This window comes from Hetaerina americana, unplaced genomic scaffold (assembly GCF_022747635.1).
Source record: "Hetaerina americana unplaced genomic scaffold, ioHetAmer1.1.p SCAF_72, whole genome shotgun sequence".
NCBI classification, from domain to species: domain Eukaryota; kingdom Metazoa; phylum Arthropoda; class Insecta; order Odonata; family Calopterygidae; genus Hetaerina; species Hetaerina americana.
Genome location: NW_027287339.1, coordinates 422,959 through 446,638, shown reverse-complemented (window position 1 = coordinate 446,638; position 23,680 = coordinate 422,959). Strand labels below are relative to the sequence as shown.

The 23,680-nt window shown below is 38.4% G+C and overlaps 1 protein-coding gene and 1 long non-coding RNA gene across 4 annotated transcripts in view; one reads left to right on the top strand and one right to left on the bottom strand.

Moving 5' to 3' along the window:
* The first annotated feature begins 5,467 nt into the window (after positions 1 to 5,467).
* Positions 5,468 to 15,486, top strand: LOC139697306 (uncharacterized). 2 transcript variants are annotated; one of them, XM_071595973.1, is made up of 5 exons: positions 5,468 to 5,678; positions 8,904 to 9,150; positions 12,183 to 12,644; positions 13,653 to 13,926; positions 14,772 to 15,486. In XM_071595973.1, exons 1-5 carry the CDS (start codon positions 5,661 to 5,663, stop codon positions 14,776 to 14,778), a joined length of 1,008 nt encoding a protein of 335 aa, XP_071452074.1. In that variant the 5' UTR covers positions 5,468 to 5,660; the 3' UTR covers positions 14,779 to 15,486. The 2 variants fall into 2 exon arrangements, with proteins under 2 accessions (XP_071452074.1, XP_071452073.1); XM_071595972.1 differs by having other exon boundaries at positions 13,650 to 13,926.
* A 2,784-nt stretch (positions 15,487 to 18,270) lies between these two features.
* The window catches only part of LOC139697317 (uncharacterized), a 31,259-nt gene continuing 25,849 nt past the window's right edge, over positions 18,271 to 23,680 (bottom strand). For both annotated transcript variants that reach the window (XR_011702749.1, XR_011702750.1), the window contains exon 4: positions 18,271 to 18,496. This is a non-coding gene — a long non-coding RNA (uncharacterized lncRNA). The remainder of the gene's footprint in view (positions 18,497 to 23,680) is intronic.

The window sequence follows — 23,680 nt, the reverse complement described above, 5'->3', positions numbered from 1 at the left end:
TCGCATTTGTTAGATCTTCGACCATTTCATCTACCAGCTCAGTTGTTTCTGGGTTAATGTTCTTTTTTTTTAAACTATCCACGATGACTTCCCGGAAGAGCTGCCAGTTTGCTAGTCCATAGCAAGGTCGCTTAGGTCTCGCCGGATTTATTTTAGGTTTTACCCCAATGCTTAATATCACAGGTTAGTGGTCGCTAGTTAAACTATTATGAGTAATGGCTTTCGCTGGTCTCTTTATGTTTTTAAATATTGCAAAGTCAATAATATTTCTGCCATATACCCTCGTTGGCTCGTTGGGGGCTACTATTTTTGCTCTATGATTGTTTGCCCGTTCCCTGATTTGTTTCCCGCTTTCATTCTTAGTGGGACAGTCCCAGTCGTAATGCTTAGCATTGAAATCGCCGCCAATAATGGTTGGTTCGTCAGGGTTCATGAGGGCATCAAATTCTGTTTTAAGCATTTTTTTGTTCGGTGGTAGGTAGCAGGAGTATACTTTAATCTTTCCTTTATCCGTTAAAATTTCTAGCCCTATGCTCTCTAGGTTGTCAGAGTTTAAAATTGGCAGTTCGAAAGTTGTTAGCCCGTGTCTTACTATAATTGCCACACCTCCTGCAGCTTGTTGTCCTTTTAAAAGAGCTCTGTCATTCCTTCTTATTTTATACCCTGGGAGTTCCCATTTGTCGTCAGATTTTAAGTGTGTCTCTGATAGAAGACACATGTCAATTTTATTCCGCCTGAGGAAATGCAGGAGCTCGGCAGTTTTATGTTTCAGCCCTCCGTTTGCGTTCCACAGGCAAATGACCAATGAGAAATGAGTTCTATGTTTATTTCCCATGATTGTTCGTGCTTGTTAAAATAATGCCAGTTATTTTTGCCATCATATCTTGCAACATTTGCATTTGCAGCTGCATCATTTTGCCACTTCTCGAAAAAGCGTAAGGTATTTTTTGTTTAGTTTTGCAAACTGAAAAATGTGTATAATTAGAAGGTTGAAGAGAAATTTAGTCCTAATTATTCGATAGTCCGATATTGAATGTACGCATCAGGAGAAAGTATTTAATTCCGGGAATACCGTAATTATCACGCTGAATATGCTTGAAGATAAGAAAGAATGCTTAGTAGAAGAAATTTACCTCCTACTATAAGCCCAATCCGAAACGCCACCTTGGGAGAAAATAAGTGATTCCCTGAAAATCGTTAAATCTTGATGAATATGTTTTAATCAAAGTCTGAATGCTTCGTTGGGGAAATTTGACCCTAACCGTAGGCATGGACTTCCGCCTAAATGAGTGTTTTATACCAAGACAAATATGCCTTCAAAAATGAGCTTGAACACTCCATAGGGAACATCAAAACAAGCTACGAGTGAAACCAAAGAATTTATAGAACAAGAAAGTTGTTGGTTCATTCCTTATGTCAAGTAATTCATCAAGACAATACCGAGGAGATAAAATATTTTTTAATGTTTCCTGATACAAGAGGAGTTGAAACTGTAGGAATATAACGAACAAATTATCAGAATTGCTGTGGAAGAAAAATTAAAGTATGAAATGAGACCGCAATCTAGCAGAAAAATGTGACAACCTAGACATTGGCCGGCGAAACAAAATCAGCAAAAGGGTCATTTTTATGGTAAGCGATGTTAATGCAAAACTCCATTATTTTTAACCCTACAGTTCCGTTCAAAATTCGTAAAAGCTGAGCAAAGAATATTTAATTCTTTTTCTGGTACGTATTTATGTATTTACAACATGTATTTATGCAGAAACATTATTGCATAAACGTTGATTGAACAGTGGAAGCATTCTGTGAAAGGTATTCCAAATACGACCGAAGGTCAAGAGACCTCGGCTCATTAGCCAGAGGTGGGGTATGGCGCCCCACTGCGTTGGGCCACAAAGAGATGAAACGCTAAAGTTGTCAGCCTGGGAACTTCAGTTTTACGCTCGCATCTAGCTGAGGCACTGGGACGTGACAACGGCGTTCCTTGGGCTAGGTAGAAAAAACTCTGATATGTCTACACGTCGTTCGTAGCGAAAGGGTTAAAGGTTTGTTTTGAGAGCTGGGGATGAATGGGTGGGGTGGCCAGGAGTATTTGTCCATTTCTCCGGCCAAAAAATGAACGCTAAGAAGAGACCGGAAATGCATCAATACACGCACAGGCTACAAATTATTTGTGTATGAAATAGTCTCGCTAATCATGTTATCAATGGTTATCCGTTTAGGATAACCAAGTTTAACAGAGTCCTTCAGGTCCTTCCGTTTATAACTCAGATCAATAACGAAATATATGAATTGTACCGCTAGAGAATGGACGGATTTCATCAGGAGGAGGAAGACAGTGTAGAAGTAGAGCGGTCAAAACGAGACTTTACTTTATGCATGTTGTTCTTGGTCGAATGAACCTATATTTTAGCGAGGTGAGCTGCTCAAACAATTTCCCAAAGCACGTGTGACGTAAAAACTTTCTTTCAGAGCTCCCTTCAGCACATAACTAGGATTGTTATAGTAAATCTCTCATTTACACCACCAGTAAATCTACACGTATTTTTGGAGATTTTTCCGGCTGTTCTCTCCTATGTGGACAATTGCTCAATACTCCTAAAATACAAAGGATGAGCAAATCTCCTAACGGAGATTCACGCGTTGAACAGAGGTCCCCACAGGAGTAGTTTTTCCTGTAGAATTGACTGTTAATTTTGACCCCGTATTCTCTTAAAATTTCGATATATTACTTCACGTTTACTTGATTTTACGAGTAGTAACAGTGCCATTTATTGCTTTGTGTATCGTCCTAATCGTTTCAGCATCCTTCTAATACCTTCATATACACATACACTATCAATAACGTGAACACGTCAAGATTTCTCCTTTTAGTGCAGACGAGTGTACTCGGTGGGTCTGAGTGTTGCTTCAAACGTTATTGCGGCTAGATAACTCTATTCACATTTTTTTCCGATGAATGCTGCGGTACTTTTTGTAACGGAATTGTCCTTGATGGCCTTGAGTTTAAGTCGATTGATTGTTTGGGTGGATCGTAAACGTCGTGAACACGCCCTCCACAGTTAAACTAAGGATATGGAAGCATAGTTAGATTTTATTCAAACCGGGATAGATCCAAAATGCATCGAACATCTCCGAGTAAAAAATATACCATGAATATGAATAAATTTCCTCGAAATGTTTCAAACATAGGGAATGCCCATTAATACGCTTTGTTCAAGATGAAAGTGAACACTGAATGATTATGTAATTCTTTCATCATTATTTGCACGTAGACGAGGGATACATTTTTGATGGTACCTAAAAAATTCGCAATGTCATGGCGGTCTTAGAAACTGAGAACTTTAAACAATTCTTTGACGCTCAAGGAATTGGCTTATGCATAGATTTTTGGAATATAATCATTTTGAGAATGAAAAAGTAATGGCATTTTTCATCCCTGAGACTGTATCATGATTAAAAGTTCAAATTTATAAACTAAGTTTGATTAGTCAACTTCAAGTATATGAAGAAAAATGTTTGCCATTGCTGACTAAAATGTAACTCCTTAGGCCAGACATGCTCGTAAAAGTTGGAGGAAGATTTAATTACAGTGGGGCTAAGAGAAATATGGCGGGTTAATCCAGGCAATACTCCTACAGGGCCGTATTAAAACAAAAGTAATCGAAAATTTCAGTTGCATTAAATTAATTATTATTTATTAAAAATTATTGTTGTGTGTCCCATATTTGTACCACATGCCAACCAGCTTATAGGACAGCGTGAACTATCACGATAAGGAGTTAGGGAAGAGAAAATGTGATATGAGGAAGAATGCAATCCGTAGTGGGACATAATCATAATATTTTTATGGAAGCCGTCGTTATATATCTTGAAAATGACAAATATTGTTGAATTTGGAGATAAAGCAGTGCGGACAATTCAAAAGTGCAAATTATAGACCTATGAGAAATTACCTAAAACTAAATGCCGTCAAAAGGCGGTCGCTCTGTTTGAATCGGTGCGAAGGACGGATTATTTTAAGACATTATGACATTAAAAGGTAACTCAACTCATGAGAAGACATGTACGAAGAGAATCAACCACACCAAATTTATTTGAAATCCATTATTTCCCCCAGAGCAATATCTAATCCGTCTTTACTTTCCTCTTGACTGACGGTCAAATTGTCAAATTTCCATTAATTCTTGTTGTTATCGCATAGAATATGGATATATTTTTACGGGTCTTAATATTCGAATAAATTTATTAAAAATTGATATAATAAAGCACATTTGCATTTCCTACGCGGTAGGTCATATCGCGCCAAAGCGTAGAAGGGTGGCGTGTATCGAAATCGGTGGGAAGGCAGACATGCTGTCAGCGAATAAAGTGAAGTGCGCAGTAAGGCTTCTGTTGACATTTGAGCACCTCCGACTAATCCTATTGATGATTCAGCGCAAATAAAGAAAATCTCTCCCAAATAATCAACAAAAATATTAGCCAATGCCATCCCGCTTCCTAATATCGTCGATGATAAATTACGCAATATTAGATATTTAAGTTTTCCCCTGGGGTTCCCATTCAGTTTACCATGGGCAATGCATGTCATTTTTTTATAAAGAGAGTTTCAGCTATGCAATACGACATTTCATTAACGTAGCGAAAAATTTTATTCCTGAGTAAACCATTTTTTCGCGTTCGTTCGACTGAACCAGGCACAATCTTCGCGTGCATAGAAGTGTGAAGCCGCGACAATTGAAACACATTCATGCCACTGCGCACTACGCATGGTGTGTGCGGGCACAAAGATTTCGTTAGATAAAAGCACATCTCACAAAAGAGAGATGAAAAATATCAATGGCGTGGTGAGTCATTCATTCATTCATTTCTTCACCGTTATCTTGAAGGGATGGCATCCTCCTTTTGGCCATAATCCTCATGAGGCGTAAAGCATCTCGCATTGACTCGGGATGTGTCCACTCAATCATCTTCGCTACACTTGCTAACTCCCCGTCCAGCGCCTTGCAGTCGCTCATGTTCATTCTGTTCAATATCTAGGGCTGATCGATTCGCTCGTTTCAAGGTAAGCACGGGTCGAGTGTGAGGGAAAAACAGAAGAAGGAAGGGGAGATAGAAAAGGCAGGGGGGTGGGGAGTCGGAAGAAACGAGGACAGTAAGGAACAGGGAGGGGGCGTGGGAGTGAGTCGGTCCGTGAATTAATAATGTCCGCGAATGTGTGGAGAGAGAGAGAAAGGCGGGTCGAGGAGACGGGTGAGGGTCAGGAGAATGAGTTGGGGCGGAGTCTTTACGGTTAGGGTGGCGCCGTGGGGGTTGGGGAGGGGAGAGAGAGGGTATGTCCCTGGGAGAAGAGAGCGGTCCGGATGGGAGGCGACCGGACGGAGTGTGGGGTTTCAGGGGGCAGTCGGGGAGGAGGGGGCGTGTTGCCGCTGTGGGCGTCTTTATTCCAGGGCATTGAGTCGGGGCGCCGTCGTCAAAAAGTGTTGCGTCTCTCGACCGATGTGACCGAGCGCAGTCTTGGCGGATCCTTTCCGACGGTGGGGATATACTATTTTCGGCTCGAATTACTGACGCCTCTCCCTTCTCTGTCCGACCGACGTCCATCGAGGAGTGACACCTTGAGTTTCGAATGTACCTAGTCTTCCTTGAGAGCGGATATGTCGAGGTTTTGGGCGGCAAGTATTCCGATTTTGTTTATATTTCAGTACCCGAAAACTTTGACGATTTTCAAGAGCGCGCGAAAGTTCCTCGATTTAAACGACGAGATCATTAAAATGGAGAATTCCGACCGGTCCTCGGCCATCCACAGACCGTCACGGGGTTTATGTTTACGATCCCTGCGTATTTCATGACGCTTTTTAAAATAAAGGCGGACCCACCATTGGGCATGAGCTAATGCATATGGTATCTTTTAGTGAGTTTTAACTACATCTGATCCTCACCGGAGATAATGTCTTAGAAATGGTTTGATTTTTTGAGCAAGCTCAACAATTTTACAGTCAACTAAACCCCCATGTCAACATTTTTCTTTTCTCTCACGAAGTACGATTTAAGATGATATATTATATGATAAGTGAAGATGAGGGTTCAATTGAACCGCACTTGACATAAAATAGTCATTTACCAAAACTGAGAATAATGGACTAGTATTGAGGAAGAGATGGAAATTACTCTTTATTTAGATTCTTCTATTTCATTGATTTTCCAGTCTCTTTTATTTCGAAAAGGGTTCTATGTACCCGTATATCAAGCTATTAAATCACCAAACATTATTTACCCTACAGCACTGAGCCCAGACGTCCTCTTTGGAACAATTACTCAGCTCCCGTTGACGACCGAAACAATAACGAAAAGGATAAACTGATCGAGTGAACCGCTTGGATCTTTGATCTGTTCTCACTGCCACTGGTTTCCAGCCACGCGAGTGCTTTTACAAAGAAAGATTAAAAAGCGGAATCATCGACGATTAACTTAAATGCAAAGCTTGACATTGTTTATTTTACAGATCATACATTTAATTACTGTAATTAAACGATAATTATTGAAAAAGAGCACAAAGACGTCTAAGAGCATCGAAATGCTTGTGGCATTACTCATTTGACAATTTTAGAGAAGAATGAATTTGTATTCCTCCTCCAGCTTTTTGCTGACATCATTTTTCCACTTCAACCCACCCCTGTCACACACTCGTGAAATTATTTTCGCATCGTTTCAATAGATATAAAATTAGAAACGAGATTTTATGCAAATTAGGAGAAGGGTTAACTATCATATGGAGCTTTACAAGGAGACAAACTACGTAAATTGAGCACAGATTGAGGCGTACTTTATTTTTGAGCAATGCGATGGAATAGAAATAGAAGGGAAGATGAAAACAAAGAGAAAATACGGATAAAAAATTAAAGAGAAATGCAAGAAATAAGAGCTATCAGGACGCAATAGAATAAACACTGGTTGTCGGGGTAACTGGATAGGGATACAACAAATCTTTGAGGATATGAATGAATGAGTACGGTTGTTATAGGATTTTTAATCCTTCGCGTTTAATATGACCATTAGAATCATTGAATATCAATCAACTTAGAACTAAAAATATGAACTACTTGACACCAAGGACATCAGCGGGTGAAATGGCGTGTTGCCTATTGGCTGCTTGTTAATTCCCCATTCCACTCAATCGAACCCCATCGGCGCTCGATTTTACATAATATTTATTACATCACTACGACGAGGTACACGAATTTCCCTGAGGGCATTCATCAAGAGAAACGGAATGCCCACCTCGCATGTTGAAGCGGGAGAAAGTTAATTATGAACGAAGAATTCGCATCAGTAGCTCGAATTAAATAAAGTCTCATTAATTATAGTACATTACTTGTGCGGCATGCAATGCTCCTATTTCCTGTCTAAAACAGTTCATTGTTAATTTCATGAATCAATTAACAGCAATTAAAGTCATATCACTTAAATATTTCTTATGTCGGTGGTTTACGGCGGTCGATTTCATGATACACGTAATACATGAATAGGCGTTCTTCTTTCTTTGGTTAGTCTCCCGGTCCCATCCAAGTTTCGCCGCCATTTTATCTTTTGTTGAGCAGGATGCTCTATCTCTGGATATGATGACAAGTGTCCTCAATGCAGTTTATCTTTCTCTTATTGTCAATCTACTGGTCGCTTCCCAAGAAATTTTCTTTCAAGACATTCTCAGGGGAGATTTCGCGAGCTCACCGAGCAAGGTTTTCCACGGACGACGTTTCGATGCCCAACTCGAATTTCGTCCGAAGTGCCTTCTTCTTTCTGGAATACTCAAAAACTCTCCGGCCTCCGTACATGAACAGAATATTGCGAGCATTTTAATTTATATGTGGGACATTATATCATGTTCAGTATACAGATGAATAGTATTTTAAGTTTTTAAAAAACCCTTTTTCCTTAATAGCATTTTTTATTATGATCAAAGGCCTTAAGTAATTTCTTTATCGATATCGATTGTATAATTATTGGTAGTAATCTATTTTGTACCTTAGTGTTGAAAAAAATGGAAATGAATACATTGAAGGATTTAAAAGAACACTGGACGGGAAAACAATAAGGCGAGACATTTCAATTTCCGCTATTACGTCTCCGAGGAATTTACATAACAGTTCGATTAACAACACTAATCGAAAAATAAGGGTGTAATTAATCTATACATTATCACGGAGTTGTGCATTTCATTAGTTTTGCATGGAATGATTAAATACACAGAATTACAAAATTACAGCCCAGTGTTTCATATTTCTAAATTCAATAAATAAAAGTCAATAACCCACTTCAATTAGTCTTGATAAAGTAATTTGTTGAAATTATAATGCGTCAAAATACTTATTTAGTTTTTCATAAAAAAATGCCAAAATTTTAATTAGTCGAAGTTGTAATATGACCGGTAGATAAAAATATTTTATTTTGTCAGGGAAAAATGCTGCAGACCTTTTCTTAAATTTATTACGAATGAATTGATCTCCCGTCATCTCATTATCACAACCCCGATCCAAACAGAAGGAAATGGACTGGAAAAGCTTTAAGGGCAACAAAAGCGTTTGGTGGATGTAACAAGTACATAGACCGTTTTGTGGATATGAAGGATGTCTACAGAAGGGGATGGGGGATGTAAATCGGTGACTCCTTAGGCCCAAGGGAAGTGATGGTGACATAAGGGCATCCAGAGCGAACTACAAAATATTATCAACGTTAAAAATATCGCCTATATCGTATTGAACTCCAGTTCGGTGCGGTTATTATTGTGTGTTTTTTACGCTCTTTAGTTAACAAGCAGTGACATTTCTTGGAGAATATGAATGCAAACACCGGTAAAACGAACACACCGGGTATAAACTGTCTAACTTTCGACCTTTCAGACCTGTTTTGGCGGCTCCGAGGAGCAGGCGAGCCCACGTAGAAGACGAAGGCCAGGAGTGGACGATAGCGACACGGATAGCTCTTACGATACGGATAACGATGAAAGTGACTTTGAGGATGGTATGAAGAAGTTTAGTATCGGAGAGAGAAGACAAATTGGACCAGGCATGTTCCACAGAGAAGAGGACATTCGACTGGAAGATGTAATCTCCAGCGGAGACTTCATGAGAGATGGAGCAGTCAGAGGTAATTAATTTAATTACTGGTAACTATTTTTTTTGTTAATCCGGTCAGCTGCAATGTCACTACCAGGAATTAGGTCTCAGTGTATTCTACTCCATCTGGGCCTATCCTTTCAAATCTTCAACTGTGTCTTTTCTCTTTAACAAAAATAAATGCTGTTGCATTGGTTGGTAAGCAAAGCCAACGAAATGCCATTCTAAGCATCAAATCAATTCCACCCGCAAGTGAATTAATAAAAGTGATTTGCGCATTGAGATTCTTCGTATTAATGTTGCGAGGAGATGTTCATCGCGACACAAGACCTATTAGTGCGTTAACATACACTCCACCAAATGGAAGGGTGCAATATTTTGAAGCTTCACCCCAGAACAATAATTTTAATTTAAAAGCGTTTATTGACTATTCCGAAAAAATAAATTCCGGCAAGAAATAGCGCATTCCTGCATAATGATACTAATGTTATTTTAACATAATACTGCTGATGTTATTGTAAATTTTGCTCTTAAAAACACGTATGACAATAAAACTGCAACATCATTTAAACAAATTTGCAAAAGAGGGTCCCACTATTTTCAGTAATTCTGTGATGTCAATGAAATGAATATTCGGATTAATCCAAACGTATATTTTTTGCGATCAGCGATTGAGATGTATCCTTACCTATGCCAGACTTAGCAATATTTATAATCGTACTTTTTCATAATTGATATACCAGTATGATTTTCCTTTTTTCAACATTTACAGGCTATTTAAATTTTGCAGCTCAATACGACTGTTCCTTGATTATGCACTGAATTTCAACCGCCGTCTTCCCAAGATCTCAAAGAAAACCAAAGCTTCTTGGCAAGCACGTTCAACTCGGTCGAAGATCCTGCTCGAGACTTGACCCTTATGATCCTCTCAACTTTCCTCAAGGGCTATCCAAAGAGCAACAGAGTAGGAATGGGTAAAAAGAGGGCTAAGGAGGAAGTTGAGAGGGTCAAGTCTTTTGTAAGCAAAGTTGAAGGCTGTACTCTCAACTTTCGAAGTGCTCGCTCCCCCTATCTATTTAAACCTACGTCTTTCTTTTATGTTTTTAATGCCCTCAAGTTTAACAGCAGGTTTTATGCCTGAGCGAATCGTGTGTCAGACTTAAAGTTTTGTGTATTTAAAGCTGCTCGGTAGCCTAAGTTTTCAACATTCATTTGACGACAGGGTTTACATCAGTTAAATCATGCACACGAAGACAGTTTACGCAGGGCTTATTTCCTTATTAATAAATACTTTGTAATGTTTCTCACAACTTCAAAGTAAACTGACGTTGTAATTTATTCCCGAACGCATAAACCGATCTAATAGAATGAATTACGCATTACATTACGCAGTATTTTATTTGGACAATGGATCGTACATTATTTCATAACGTTACGCCGGAAGGAAATACTACGTTGCTGGGATTTTTTTCAGATTTAATGAGTCAATTTCATCTACTCTGCGAGGAATTCACCTCACTCTTTAAATGAACCAAAAAAATGAACTAAATACTCTAGACAGCTCGTAAATAGAGATGTATTTTTTATTTTAAGATTGATCGCAGTTAATTGTTTCGATTTAATAAATCTTTTTTTTTAATCTACGGATTAAAATAGTTTTCAATTAAAAATTTATCGAGACACAGTCATTGATGTTTGTTATAAACTGATGTATTGCCAGACGTTAAACATACATGCATACCCTGCAGGGTCATACCCATCATATCCTGGTCTAAATAGTTCGGAGGAGACTCCTTGGCAGTGTTTTAAAACATAACTCCTCTTATACTTGAGTGTCTAACGATTACTTTTAATTTTAGGTATATCATTTAGCGTAAATCATAAGACTTGCAAGGAATGCACTTAATTCAATGACAGCTGGGCGTACCGGTTCTCTACATTACAGGAACCTTGTTAAAATCATTCGGTAATATCCCTACCAATAAGTCCCAATAAATGCGAACATTTTCCCCCGAGCGTCAATGGCGATTCAGAGTCGCTTTATCAACATGCCACATTCTACAGATTGATTTTCATCCTGATTCCTTGATTTTTTTTAAAGGGTTTGCAATTAGAATCTCTCTTATGCCATTTAGTGATTGGGGATCTCGCACGGTATATAGTAATTGATTTAACGTGAATGATTGCAAAAATTTTCCGGGATATTGATTTCTATGGTTTATCCAGTGCGTAACTTAATCCTCTGTTCATATTTTCATAAGTCTTTTGATAAATTTCATGTCTCGCAGACTATAATCTGTAGGAATATTCCCATTTTCCTAGGGGTAAACTAGCCCTTTTGAAGTTTTGGATTTGCCACCAACTGCTCGGATGCCGCTGACAAATGCAATATTTATTTATGAAAATGTTTTTATGAAATATTATCTTTCGCTCGTTAGTCCTCATTTAGAATATACTGCTATCATATGGGATCCTCATGACGTTGGATGGATTACCCAAGGAAACCGCGTGCAGCGTAAGTGAGCTAGATTTATAAAACGTTGCTATGATAAACTGAGAGGCGTATCGATATTGTTAAGAGGATCTAGGCTAGGAATCACTCACGGAGAGAAGTTTAAATTACAGATCAAATCTCTTGCATTAATTGGAAGGATGTCTCTTTAGCAATGATGTTGAAAATGCATTATTAATCCCATCGCACTACGGTAGGCGAGATCATGCCTGTAAAATTAGAGAGATAAAGTGTAGAACAGATACATTTAGGATGTAATTTTTCCCACGAACGATAAGTGATCAGGATAACGTTTTATGACCACGCTAAGAAGGAAAATTATTCTGGGTTAAAATGAATCTGGTATGTAATTACCCCCTCGCCACACAAACCTAGCGGTTGCTGGCAGGATACTATTCGTATGTAAATATTTTTTTTATTAAAAAACTTGAAGGATTATTCTTGAAGTAGGTCATTCATACTCAAGGCGTAACTCAAAGATTGTGTGAATGAGACCGCACTAATATTTTTAAAAGCCGAAACGAGCATCATTCCTTTCGTAATTACTACAGGTCGAGGTGAGATAAGCGTGCTGGACGTCCCTAGCACCAGGGTCTCTCCCGGGGTCACGCAGTTCGTCGAACTCGTCCTCAAGGAGAGCCAGAGGGGACCCCCAAATCAGCCTCAGTCCCTCTTGAAGGGGGCGGCGGCGGTCGGGAGTGCGGTGCCGACCCAGAGGCCCCCACCCCGCATGGACACCATCCTGCCCCAGGTGTCGCTGCTGCGGGAGGCGAGCCGCCGGCAGGTGGTCGCGCCGCGCTCCGAGTTCTTCGTTTCCGGGAAGGGGGAGGAGAGAAAGAGGGTTAACAGCGGCGGGAGCATCAGCAGCAGCGGGAGCAGCGACGGAGAGAGCGAGGGAAGCAGCAGCACCAGCAGCGGCATAGGCGACAGCTTCGCCAGCGGCAACGACACCGGGGGAAGCGGAAAAGGGAGGCTGGAGGGAGGGGCCAACGGAAGCACGGCCTTCCAAATTGGTCAGTTTCTCGCGAGACTCTTGAAGGAGCTAACACTATTCCCGGCTGGTTATGAGTCTCGGCAGCTGCCCAAACGTATTCGTCATTAGATCCCATGTGACACTGAAGATTCTCGCTAACTTTTCGAAGACAAATGAAGGCGTGTCCTTAAATTCTGATTATCGTGAGTCATGAAATTTGTTACATGATGTATGGTGAACAAGTGCTTACGTAACTAAAAGTAACTTATTTGTCCGGGGTAATTTTAATCAAGTTCCCGGATTGCACCAAGTTTGCTTGACATCGACTGGAGACAGGGGTAGTGGCAAGTTGATGATTAATAAAATGGTTTGGGGAAAAATATCCTCCATAAATAAATCCTGAAAGATCCTGGGCCCGCAAAAGCAGTGGTTATTGGCCAATGCCCGAGATGACAAGCTAAGATTCACAAGAACAATCTAAATACTAACAATGTATACCCTTTGGCGATTAAGTAGCTTATCAAATAATCAGTCTAAAAATATTGTCCATAAACATTTGGGCGATATGTTGTCACAAATATGATACGAATATCCGAAATCATATTTAATTTAAATAGCAATACTTATAAATTAACTGTGCATATACAGTTACGAAAATTCCTATATTACCCCCCGGGTTTTCATGTAGTTTTTCTTTTATTTTTAAAACGCAACCTGAAATTTTAACAGTTTCGAAATTGATAATTTAACGGTTGAATAATGTTCGAGATTGATTACAATCTAAATTAACTCCGCCTTCAAGGTTAATTTATTCACGTGGAAACTATAGATTTGTTTCCAAATGATTATGGATATCCGTGTTTTCATGGATATTCAATAAAGATCGGCACTTGCAGAATTTAACATATAAATATATATTTATTTTAGTGAAACAAAAATAGAGGAAAATCGCATAAAATATTATCCAACTTTACATCAATTAAATAGTGTGCAACATTATATACACTAATTTATTTGTTTCAATCTCTTATTTCCCAATCAAAAGCAGGCAACGGGATGAGGAGCAAAGCCAATGGTCCACGGAGGGAAAAGAATCACTGGTCACGTGACACACTGCAAGATGTTGTAGTGGAGGATGTAGACGGGAGTCAATTGGACCAATTCAAACAAGTATATAGAGAGAGGAATGAAAGGCATCCATTATCTCTGGTTGAAGGGGTGCATATGCCAAGTCACCATCGAGAATGGGGAGCAAGAAGATTATACGAATCCGAGCTGCCAACGAACAATGCACCGCAGTTCGGAAATGGTCGATTTACACGGTAAGTTACATATATCACAGCATCAGTAAATCAAAGAGCTGCCTAATTGAACGATTTCGAAAATGAAATAATAATGAAGACTTCTAATGAAAATGAACCCCCTAGTCACTCACATGCATAGACACAGCACATTTGCATTTCCAATTCATTGCCTGCATTTATGCAAGTCTCCATCAAGACGTGACCGTTTTGGTTTCAGACTTGCTAGTATGGAAATAAATATCACAATCTCTTTCATATTTTAGAAATGAGAGCCGTCAGGGTATCTCTTTATATTGTATACTATAACGTTTCTTAGTGGATCAAAGTTATGTAAAATGACATAAATGACAAAGTCAAGTCGTTGTTGTACAATTCATGATTCGCGCGGAGAGTAAAATTTAAATGAAGATCCTGAAAATGCTTCGCTGGTGGTGGGCTCTGTAAACTAGAAGACCTTCCACATATTTCATGCTTATTGCCATTTCTCAGTAAAATTACCCATCAGCACATAGTGTTCTTTGTTTATAACCATCGGAAAATGTTTTAAATAAATTAAAAAATGAACAATTTTTCTCCGCCGAACTTATTTACCTTAAAGCAATAAATTCCGCATTGTGAGGTAACCACAACAGCGGTAATTGAAAAATTCAGAAAATCGAAATAATTTGCACTGGTTATTTACATTTATTTAATTAAAGTTTATTACTTTCACAAGCTAAACATCTAATTCTATTTATACTTCAATATTCAATGCGGAATTTCAAATCACAATCACAACTATACAAGTGCTCATTTTCATTTTGAGTTCGCTTTATGAATACCAAAATTCGAACTCTACTTGATAACTTTTCTTTTTTTATTAGGTATTAAAAATGGAAACAGAAGCAACTGATGGCAATAGAGGCCGCGACGTGACCGTTGGATTTATGTTTGAAATACGACAAGTTCGCCATTCTGGTAAGGATATATTGATTGGATAAGTAAATTTAGGCGATTGCCGATAAAAGTTCAATCCTCAATACCAGTAACATTCCAAGTACATTGGAGATAGTAGTTTTGTAAGAGATTTTTACAAGTGTTTTCTGCCTTATCATCCAGTTATTTACTCAAGCACTTTTTGATATGTAATCTATTTGTCTCAGATTAACGTTGAGAATGTTTTCTTTGAAAAACCGGAGATGATGATAGTATTAGGGTAACCGTCTTATTCTTAAAGAAAAACTATTTTCTCGAATTGTGATGGAAAAAATGTCTTTCATTCTTCCTTCAAGTACATTTGCAAATTAATTTACGAGGCAAATATGATGCCGGAAATACAATACTCTTTACGTATGCTGCGTAATTGTTTTTTTAATCTCTGACCTCATGGAGTGTGCACAGTGGATGTAACTAATTTTTGAAAACATTGCTGATTGTACTGATAACTTAATCAGGGGTATATATTTAGAAGTTTATAAATCTTGTTTTCTGTGCTTGATTATTGTATTCCTGGGTTGATGAAATCAAAGAAAAGAGTGTGATGAATATTGTATCCAAACGTAAGATTTTTGTGAATAAATTAACGTTATTTTGACATTACTTTATCAATAATCATTACAATTACTGCTAATGAGTAAAATTTCATTTCCTTGAAAACCACAATAATTGTGATATTAGTCGATAATTAAATAATTAGCAGTTGGCAAACAACTGAAACTATTGAGGTTGACAACTGAAACTATTGTGAAGAGTCAGGCGTGATGTTGTGGAATCGAGACATAATGAAAACTTCGTTGCAATTTTCCACAGTTAAAACTTTATTGCCGACCATGGTTTCGATACACTGTATCATCATCAGGTAGACCTGATGATGATACAGTATATCAAAACCATGGTCGGCAATAAAGTTTTAACCGTGGAAAATTGCAACGAAGTTTTCATTATTGAGCATCAGTTTACAAATTATATTTCAGGAGAATTCAACTCTTCTTCGAATAAAATGCTTCGAGATTATTTAAAAGCTGAAAAGGAAAATTAATTCTCCTGAAAGATAGATCCAGTCGTAATTTACCTACAGAGACGTTCGAAACACCAAAAACTCCTCTTTCTCATTACTATAAAGTCAGTAAAAAATGGCCCCTGGTGACCGAATCGAATTGTTGTTGCTCGCAGCAGACTTCTGTTTTTCCAGATAATCAATTATATCTTGGTGGCAAATGTAACGATGCACTCCGCCACCAATGTACTGATATCACAGATTTGTTATCAAAAACAAGTATTCACATGACAGTATAATTGCTGCCTTACTTCCGACGGCCTCGACAGCGTCACAGGAATTATCCAGTGGATCGACTCCTATTCAAAAGAAATTGGAGGACATTTAAAAACCCCCTAATCCCGTCGAAAATGTACTCTTTGAAAATACTTCATCGAAAGTATAATAGAAAATTGCGTTGATGTAACACGTAAAGCTTGATTTTACCTTAGTTGTATCGTCGATAGTGATTTTTAGTTAAATAAAAACAAATCTAGATTTCCAAAGAATGATTTTTCGTGTGAAATAATCCCCAAAAACGAATATGACAGCTCCTTCAAATTGGGTGCTGATTATGTCCTTATTGACGATTTATACAAGAAAGACACTTTCCCCAAAAATGGGCGTAACTGTTAGTAAATACCGGTTTTAATCCAAGAAGCAAGCATATCAAAGTATTAATAATAGAGCGGAGACTCCTGTGCCTTCAAATCGCAATACCCAACTGGTCTTGAGCGATAATGTATCCTTACCTGTTTCCAATAACGATCCCATTAAATTCAAGGCTATTTAAGTAGGAAGTGACGCGACCACAATATAATGCAGGTGCTACTGTTGCTGGAGTTTCTGCCGACCGTTCATTACACCTTGATAAATTTAGCACCCGTAGTAACCATTGCCTCAATTTTCAACGTCTCAGAAAGATGGACCGGTAATTGGAAGTAATATCTTCCGCAAAACAATATGGTGATTTATGTTTAATTGAACATTGACTCCACTCTAAAGAAATAAAGCTGTGTAAAATAATAGGATACTCATCGCCAGAAAAGTGCTGTCAAAAATTGGCAAAATATGGTGGTGTCCATTTATATGCATGATAAATTTCCTTGAAATTTTGAAGCCTTCCGTGTAAAGTTATTTTGAGAAAGCCGCGATATTAAGGATAAGAATCTTGTTATTGCTTGTCTGGGCCAGTCTCCGAATTGTGACTTCAAAACATACCGCGAATAACTAGACCCTTGCTCAATAAGAGAATTCCAAATTCGCATATTGTGATATATGCAGACCTCCATGTTGATATGATACACGGATCTACAAAATGCTCACACCTGAACTATGTGGTCGCACCTTCGAAATTTCACTATCAAATTTTATGCCGAATGTCATTACATTGACTCCAGTATTATATCAGCGGCATCCGTTCTAGTTGACACGCGTTCCGTTCACTTACGCCTACTTCTGATGATATGTAACGCTTTCTGATGATATGTAACGCATTCCATCACATTGGGAAACAGCAATCGGATCACAGGACAAGGCGTTCATCAAGAATGCAGCCATCCGACAGTCGGGATGTTGTCGCGATGGAAGAAACTTCGCCACGTACAACGCTCGCCATTCCTTCCAGTCGCAGACAAAGTCCTACGAGGAAGCGACAACGAATTGATTGGTCAACTGCGAGAACAGCTGAGATTGTGAGACAAGTGAGATTTAACACCTGTCTAAATTGAATGTCTTTTACAGCTGAAAATCATTAAATTGGGGCGAATCAGCATCAGTGGCACCCAACCATACGGTGCAGAAGTGCATTCTCTTGACGAGAGGAGTAATGATTATGGGTAAGAAATATCATTTCAATAAAATAGGAAAATAATGAAAAATAATCGAATGGAAGATGGTATAATAGATGATCCACTGAATGAAATCGTAGTGTGGGAGGGGAAAAGGGTACAGATCCCCCTGAAATACCGCTTGGCGAGCCTATTCTCCCTCCTCCCCACAAAATCTCTGGTATCTTCCTTTTTCCATTCGCTCGTCGCTAATATTAAACCACAGGCGGCTTGGTATAGAGGGGCGGGAACACTAAGCCCCCAATTCCCGAACCCTCGCTGGCTGCCCATCTTTTCGTAAGTATCTAACAAAAAAACCTTTCCCCTCCCTCCTTCCAATATTATATAAAAGGTTGGACTGTTCAATAAAAGGTCAAGAGATCTATTCATGAGCCAATACAATATAATGCAATCTCTAATGATGAATAAAACATTTTCATGTGACATTGAATGTTTCTACTTTTTAATCCCATTGCTTACGTTTCATTGAAACAAAAAGCGAAACATAAATGGCAGAAAAATAACTTGTTACTGTATTGTTAAATGATGAGAAAATACGGAATTTAGATCAAATTTCAAAGGCAGACCTCTTTTAACGTTGGCTCCTCAAGGTCTTTTTCACTCCCTCCTCCATTGATCCCTGCCTGCGTCCCTGAACCGGCTTGAGATCCTTGGCAATATGGCGGGCCGATCACTTTTGTCGCTGAATTATGAACATCACGGAAGACTGGGATGAGTCGAGTTCCTGGAAAGTGGAAAAGAAGAATAGTGGAAAAAGTCCCACTTGAAGTATAAGACCGAAATAACACGGATCTATACGTACTTTTTCATTCACTCTTCATCTTTGATGCGTGAATTATGAATATTTAAAATGCCGAACGATCGACAGTGACCGACCGAATAGCTCATAAATGTGCATAATAACCGCCAGGGACAATTCCCTCGTTAATAAACGTTATACGTAGGCGCCATCCGTCAATTTCGCAAAATTGCTTACTTTGATGACAGCTTCATTGCCGTGCCACGACATCATCAGCTGTCGCACGCCATATAAAAGAATTTATTTTAATTGATCATCTATTCTAATTTCTACGGCAAAGGAACTGACAGGATGGAGGCTGTGTTTAACAGTGCTACTATATTATTGAGATCCTGTTGTTTTGACATCTTAGGTCAGATATTACCTTTGATCAACATCGATATACAACTTCACGTTAATTCACGAATCTACGTCGTGCGTGTAAACAATCCATTAACCAAATAGACAAGCCCTATAGAATATTTTCTAGCTATGGAAAACGACAATACGTTGTCACACTACTTCCTATTTATCCATAAACATAGGAAGATACATTTTTACAGCTTAAATAGTCGATTGGCTCTTTCGTAGGCATCATAAATAGAGTTGCATGGACAAAATATTCTTATTATCTGGCCAGTGTCCATAAAAATATTCCAAATTCATGGTCGGAGCCGTTCGACACAAAATAAAATAACAGAAAACAAACTTGTGATACATATTTGTTTCGTATGATAAAACCAACGGCGTCATGAGTGTGAAGGGATGATGAATTAGTATTAGGGAATGATCGTGGGGAGAAACAAATAGTTTTGGGCAAGTAATTCCTAAATTATAACTAACGCTCGACTTAAACACAGTAATAGACCTGCGCACATGTGAAATATTCCGGCAGATGCAGAGAGATGCATAAGTATTAGTTTGATTGCATTATGGTTAGAAATACACTCATAATCAGCATTCTCAATTCACAAAGTTTCTCGGGAGCAGATGAATGTTCATATCTTAACTTAGTACTTTTTAAATATAATATCGAATTCAAGAAGACCAGAAAGGGACTTCCAGGAGGCCGTTGATACGATCCTTGACAAGGACTAAGGGATGAGTAGAGTAGAAGAAAGATGGAAATGTCTCAAAAAATACCATAAAGACAACCGAAAATGAAACAATATAAAATAAAAACGACGGATAAGTAATTAATAAGAAAGCCATGGATTACAGAGGAGAGGTTAGGTGAGTAGAGGAGATAACGAAACTGAAGGATGTAAACACAAAGTTACGAAGTAAAGAGAAGCAAAAAGAAGATTTAAAATAGAGACATAGTGGAAAGATTATGTGGTATATACGAGTATGGAGAATTTACGAAGGAAGCGTGACATGGGCGCATTTTACAGGATTAAACTAAAAGCTTGGAGTAAGAAAGGAATATCCATACTATGAGAAGTCTGTATTTACACAATGCCCCGCGATTCGCCACAAGGGTGTGAGGTGGGGCATTTTGGGGCACCGGCCATATGCATAATATATGCATTCACTTGAAAACATGTCAGCTCTCCCGCACAAGCATTCCGATATAAATTCTTCAATAATCGTTGCGTTTGATCAATTCATAAAATTTTAGTATCAATGTATTTTAAAGTTTTTCGAGTTCTTAGGCTCGATTTTGCTATAAGATTGCTTATCGTGCGAGGGAAGAACGTGACGGAGTCCATCTCTCTTAATTTATTCCTGTGGTCGACTGTACCGATACGATTCGTTGCCATAATAAGATGCCACGAGAAAACTCAGGTACCCTCCTTCTTTCTAAAAGTCTTAAGTCTTGCCTGTTCTCTCATGGAATCGAGATGCTCCCAGCCTAAATCCTAGTAACTTTGACGCTTACCCGCTTTTCGTAGCAATTTTTGACAAACCTAGAGGATACTCTGTGAATCTTATCTAATTGTTTAATTATAATATTCTCCTATGTACGTGTTTAATACATGGCCTAACTAAAGCGAAGTAACACCTATTCTTAAATAAAAATATTGATTAGGCAGAAAAGATTCAGGCAGGGTGGATAGAAAATAAAAGAGCCATTTATAACCGATATTAGGTCAGTGAGCTATGATATACATCTATAAAGAGAATATGAAGTCAATGAGAATAGCTAACGTCCAGGCGTGCTTGATATCGAGTTGGAGAGGTATTAAAGGAACAAGGCTGTGGGTGTGGATAACATTCCAGCAGAATTACTAGAAGCTTTAGGAAAATATGGAAGGAAATGTCTTTATGGGCTAATTCTTAGAATATGTGAGGGAGTAAGTATACCCGTGGATTTCGTTAGATCAGTATTTATTCCCATACCAAAAAAGGGAAAAGCAGTAACTTTGTAAGGATTATAGGAAAATAAGTTTGATCTCGCATGCAGGTAAGGTAGCGCTTAGAATTATCAACTAATGGATGAAGAAATGAGCATATAGTCGATCACTTCAGAGGAGGAACAGTTTGGGTTTAAAAGGGGAAGATGCACACGTGATTTTATAAAAGTAATGAGGTCACTCACTCATAGACTGGAATATAGACTATAACCGGGATGTATTTGTGTGTTTTGGCGGATTTTAGGGAGAGAAGCGATAGAGTAAATTGGATAGAATTAAATAATGGCTTACTGACGATAGGAGTATACTGGAGATATATACGACTTATCGAAAACCCGTGTGTTTATCAGAATTCACATGAACGGAGGACACTTTCATTCACATGTTAGCCAGGTGGGGTAAGATAGAACAACGGTAGGTCTTACCCATAGATAACAGTACGCGCATTTTTTATTATCGAATAATTTACAATTTTTCGCTGTTCAGATAATTAGGAATTTGTACCTCTCCAGTATGTAATGTGTCCTAATGACGTTAGAAAACTTTCTCTTCACAACAACTCGGGCAAAAATTACAAGAATGGGATAGCAAACGAGTTTGAACTGATAACATTATGTGGATATCTGAGTGTTTTCATATGTTTTTAAGTCGACCATCGATAAATGAACAAGAATATACCTGGACTACTGATACTTGGTACTTGAGAGGTGTGTATGAAATGGAACAACATTCGTTGATAAATGAAATGAACGCGTCACGAATGGACGTCTGGTGTTTGAATTAAGCGCAAAGAAGCGCTCATGTAGAAATTAACAATGGAAATGGCATAGCACTATGCTCGGGAGTTAATGACAACACGTCAGGCAGTATGTTGACTTTTTTCTGAACGAAAGCGCCAGGATGAAAATAAGAAAAAAAAGTTAGCGTTCCCTAGGTTTCTCTGGATCCATATGAAAGCCGTTAATCGAACAGTTACGTCTGCAGAATGTCATGTACCAGTTGATCAAGATTCGTTCCTATGAAAATGTGGCGAGTAAGCGAGTGACCATGGTGACTCTCGTAAGAAAATCCTGGAGAAATTTATTGAGGGTATTTTTCAAAAAGGTTTGCTTTTGTTGAATACACGGTTTGCGCATTCATCTATTGATTGGTACGCATGGCAAAGAGTAGATTCTAAGGGCGTGATTGACTTAATTTTATTGGTGAGAGAGGCTTAGGGATTGAGAGGCGCTGAAAGTCGAACAGACTACAACTGGAAATTTTCAAACGTACTTTTTGGGAGGTGTACGGCCCGGAAGATAGGAATGCTAAAAACAAGAGTAAAAGTGGGGAAGCTAAAGGACAAAACCCGAGAATGATGAGAAGTTTAGAGAAGCTAAACTCAAATCATGCGGACTGTTAAAGGAAATAAAAGGAAAACGGGTGCGAATGATACTGAGGAAAATTTAAAAGAACTCGGAGAATAATTCTCGCTTATATGCTGGTGTTTCGATGGTCCAAATAATTTCTTTGTGACGATTTTATCAATTGACCTTTGAGACGAGAGGGTAAGCGTAGATTAGATGTTTTGAGGTGCGGAGAAAATGGGAAAAAATAAAAAAGAGCAGATAGAAAAACAAACGAAGAAGTTCTGGACGTGGATGGATAGTTAGAGAGAGGCGAGGGACGAATCAGTCCACAGTACAGAGATTTTTTCGGTGTATTTAATACCTTTGTGAGGGTGTTAGGGGCCATCCATGGAGCAAAGTGCCCTCCATGTTACTACCTACCCACAGAGCGGCCATGGGGATGCAGCCGGTACACTATATCCGGATGGAAAACATTTTTATCACTCTATTCAACAAATAAACTATACGGGCAGTTTCACTTCTACCTCTTTCTTTATATACTGACACGCCCTGAACTGTCGTATCAATCGGCTCCCAGTGCAGCCACGGCCTAAGAATCTTTAGGTGCATCTATCCACTCGAATCCCTCATCTGTTATTTTTTTACGTTTTACGATAATAAACTATCTATGCAAATGATATTCGTCTTTATCATGAATGTATAATGACTATTAATGGTGAATGAAAGGCGAAGTCGTCAGGCGGTGGGGTATCTCAACTATTATCTCGCTTTCACTTAATAAATGTTCAGATTCTTTTTTAATAATCAATACAACGAAAATCACAAGCAATTTAAGTCTCTATTGCTTTTAGATTTAAACAGCACTCCATCCAAAGTAACAGTTCCCATTGTGCTTAGCCTCTGTCTTGCCACAAAACAGTGGCCATACAATGGGGAAAATTAGGTAAGTACTTCAGGAAAACTAGATAGAAAAATATGCTAACAAATTTTCAATTTTCAAGTAGATTCTGTGGATTGTGACGAAATTAATTTTTCCGGATTTCAGATCCAGAAGCAACGATCCAAGTAAAATGCTAAGCTGTAAAACAATAGCAGAGTTAGAACTTTTTCATCTGTTCTTCTTTTCGAAGCTAATCGACTAACTTAATGATATTTCAAGAAGAGCAAAAATACACATGAATGTAAATGAATAAACCCAAAAAATAATTCAATGACTCTTTCAATCAGTTTCCTAATGCTAAGGTATGGTTTATCCTTTTCGTTGCACCGTTTAGAACTATCTTCATTAATAAATTCCTATCTCGGCGCCCTTTTTAGCTACGTTTTGTAGCTCTAAAGCACAGAAATCGCTTCATTGGTAAAAACCCAACCCAATCTTTCCAAACCAGCAAAGCAAACCACAATTTCTGTCCAAAAACTCGCAG

Coding starts and splice junctions, on each gene's coding strand:
- LOC139697306 (XM_071595972.1), top strand. Junction 9,151..12,182: donor GAGAGATGGAGCAGTCAGAG/GTAATTAATTTA, acceptor TAATTACTACAG/GTCGAGGTGAGATAAGCGTG. Junction 12,645..13,649: donor AAGCACGGCCTTCCAAATTG/GTCAGTTTCTCG, acceptor CCCAATCAAAAG/CAGGCAACGGGATGAGGAGC.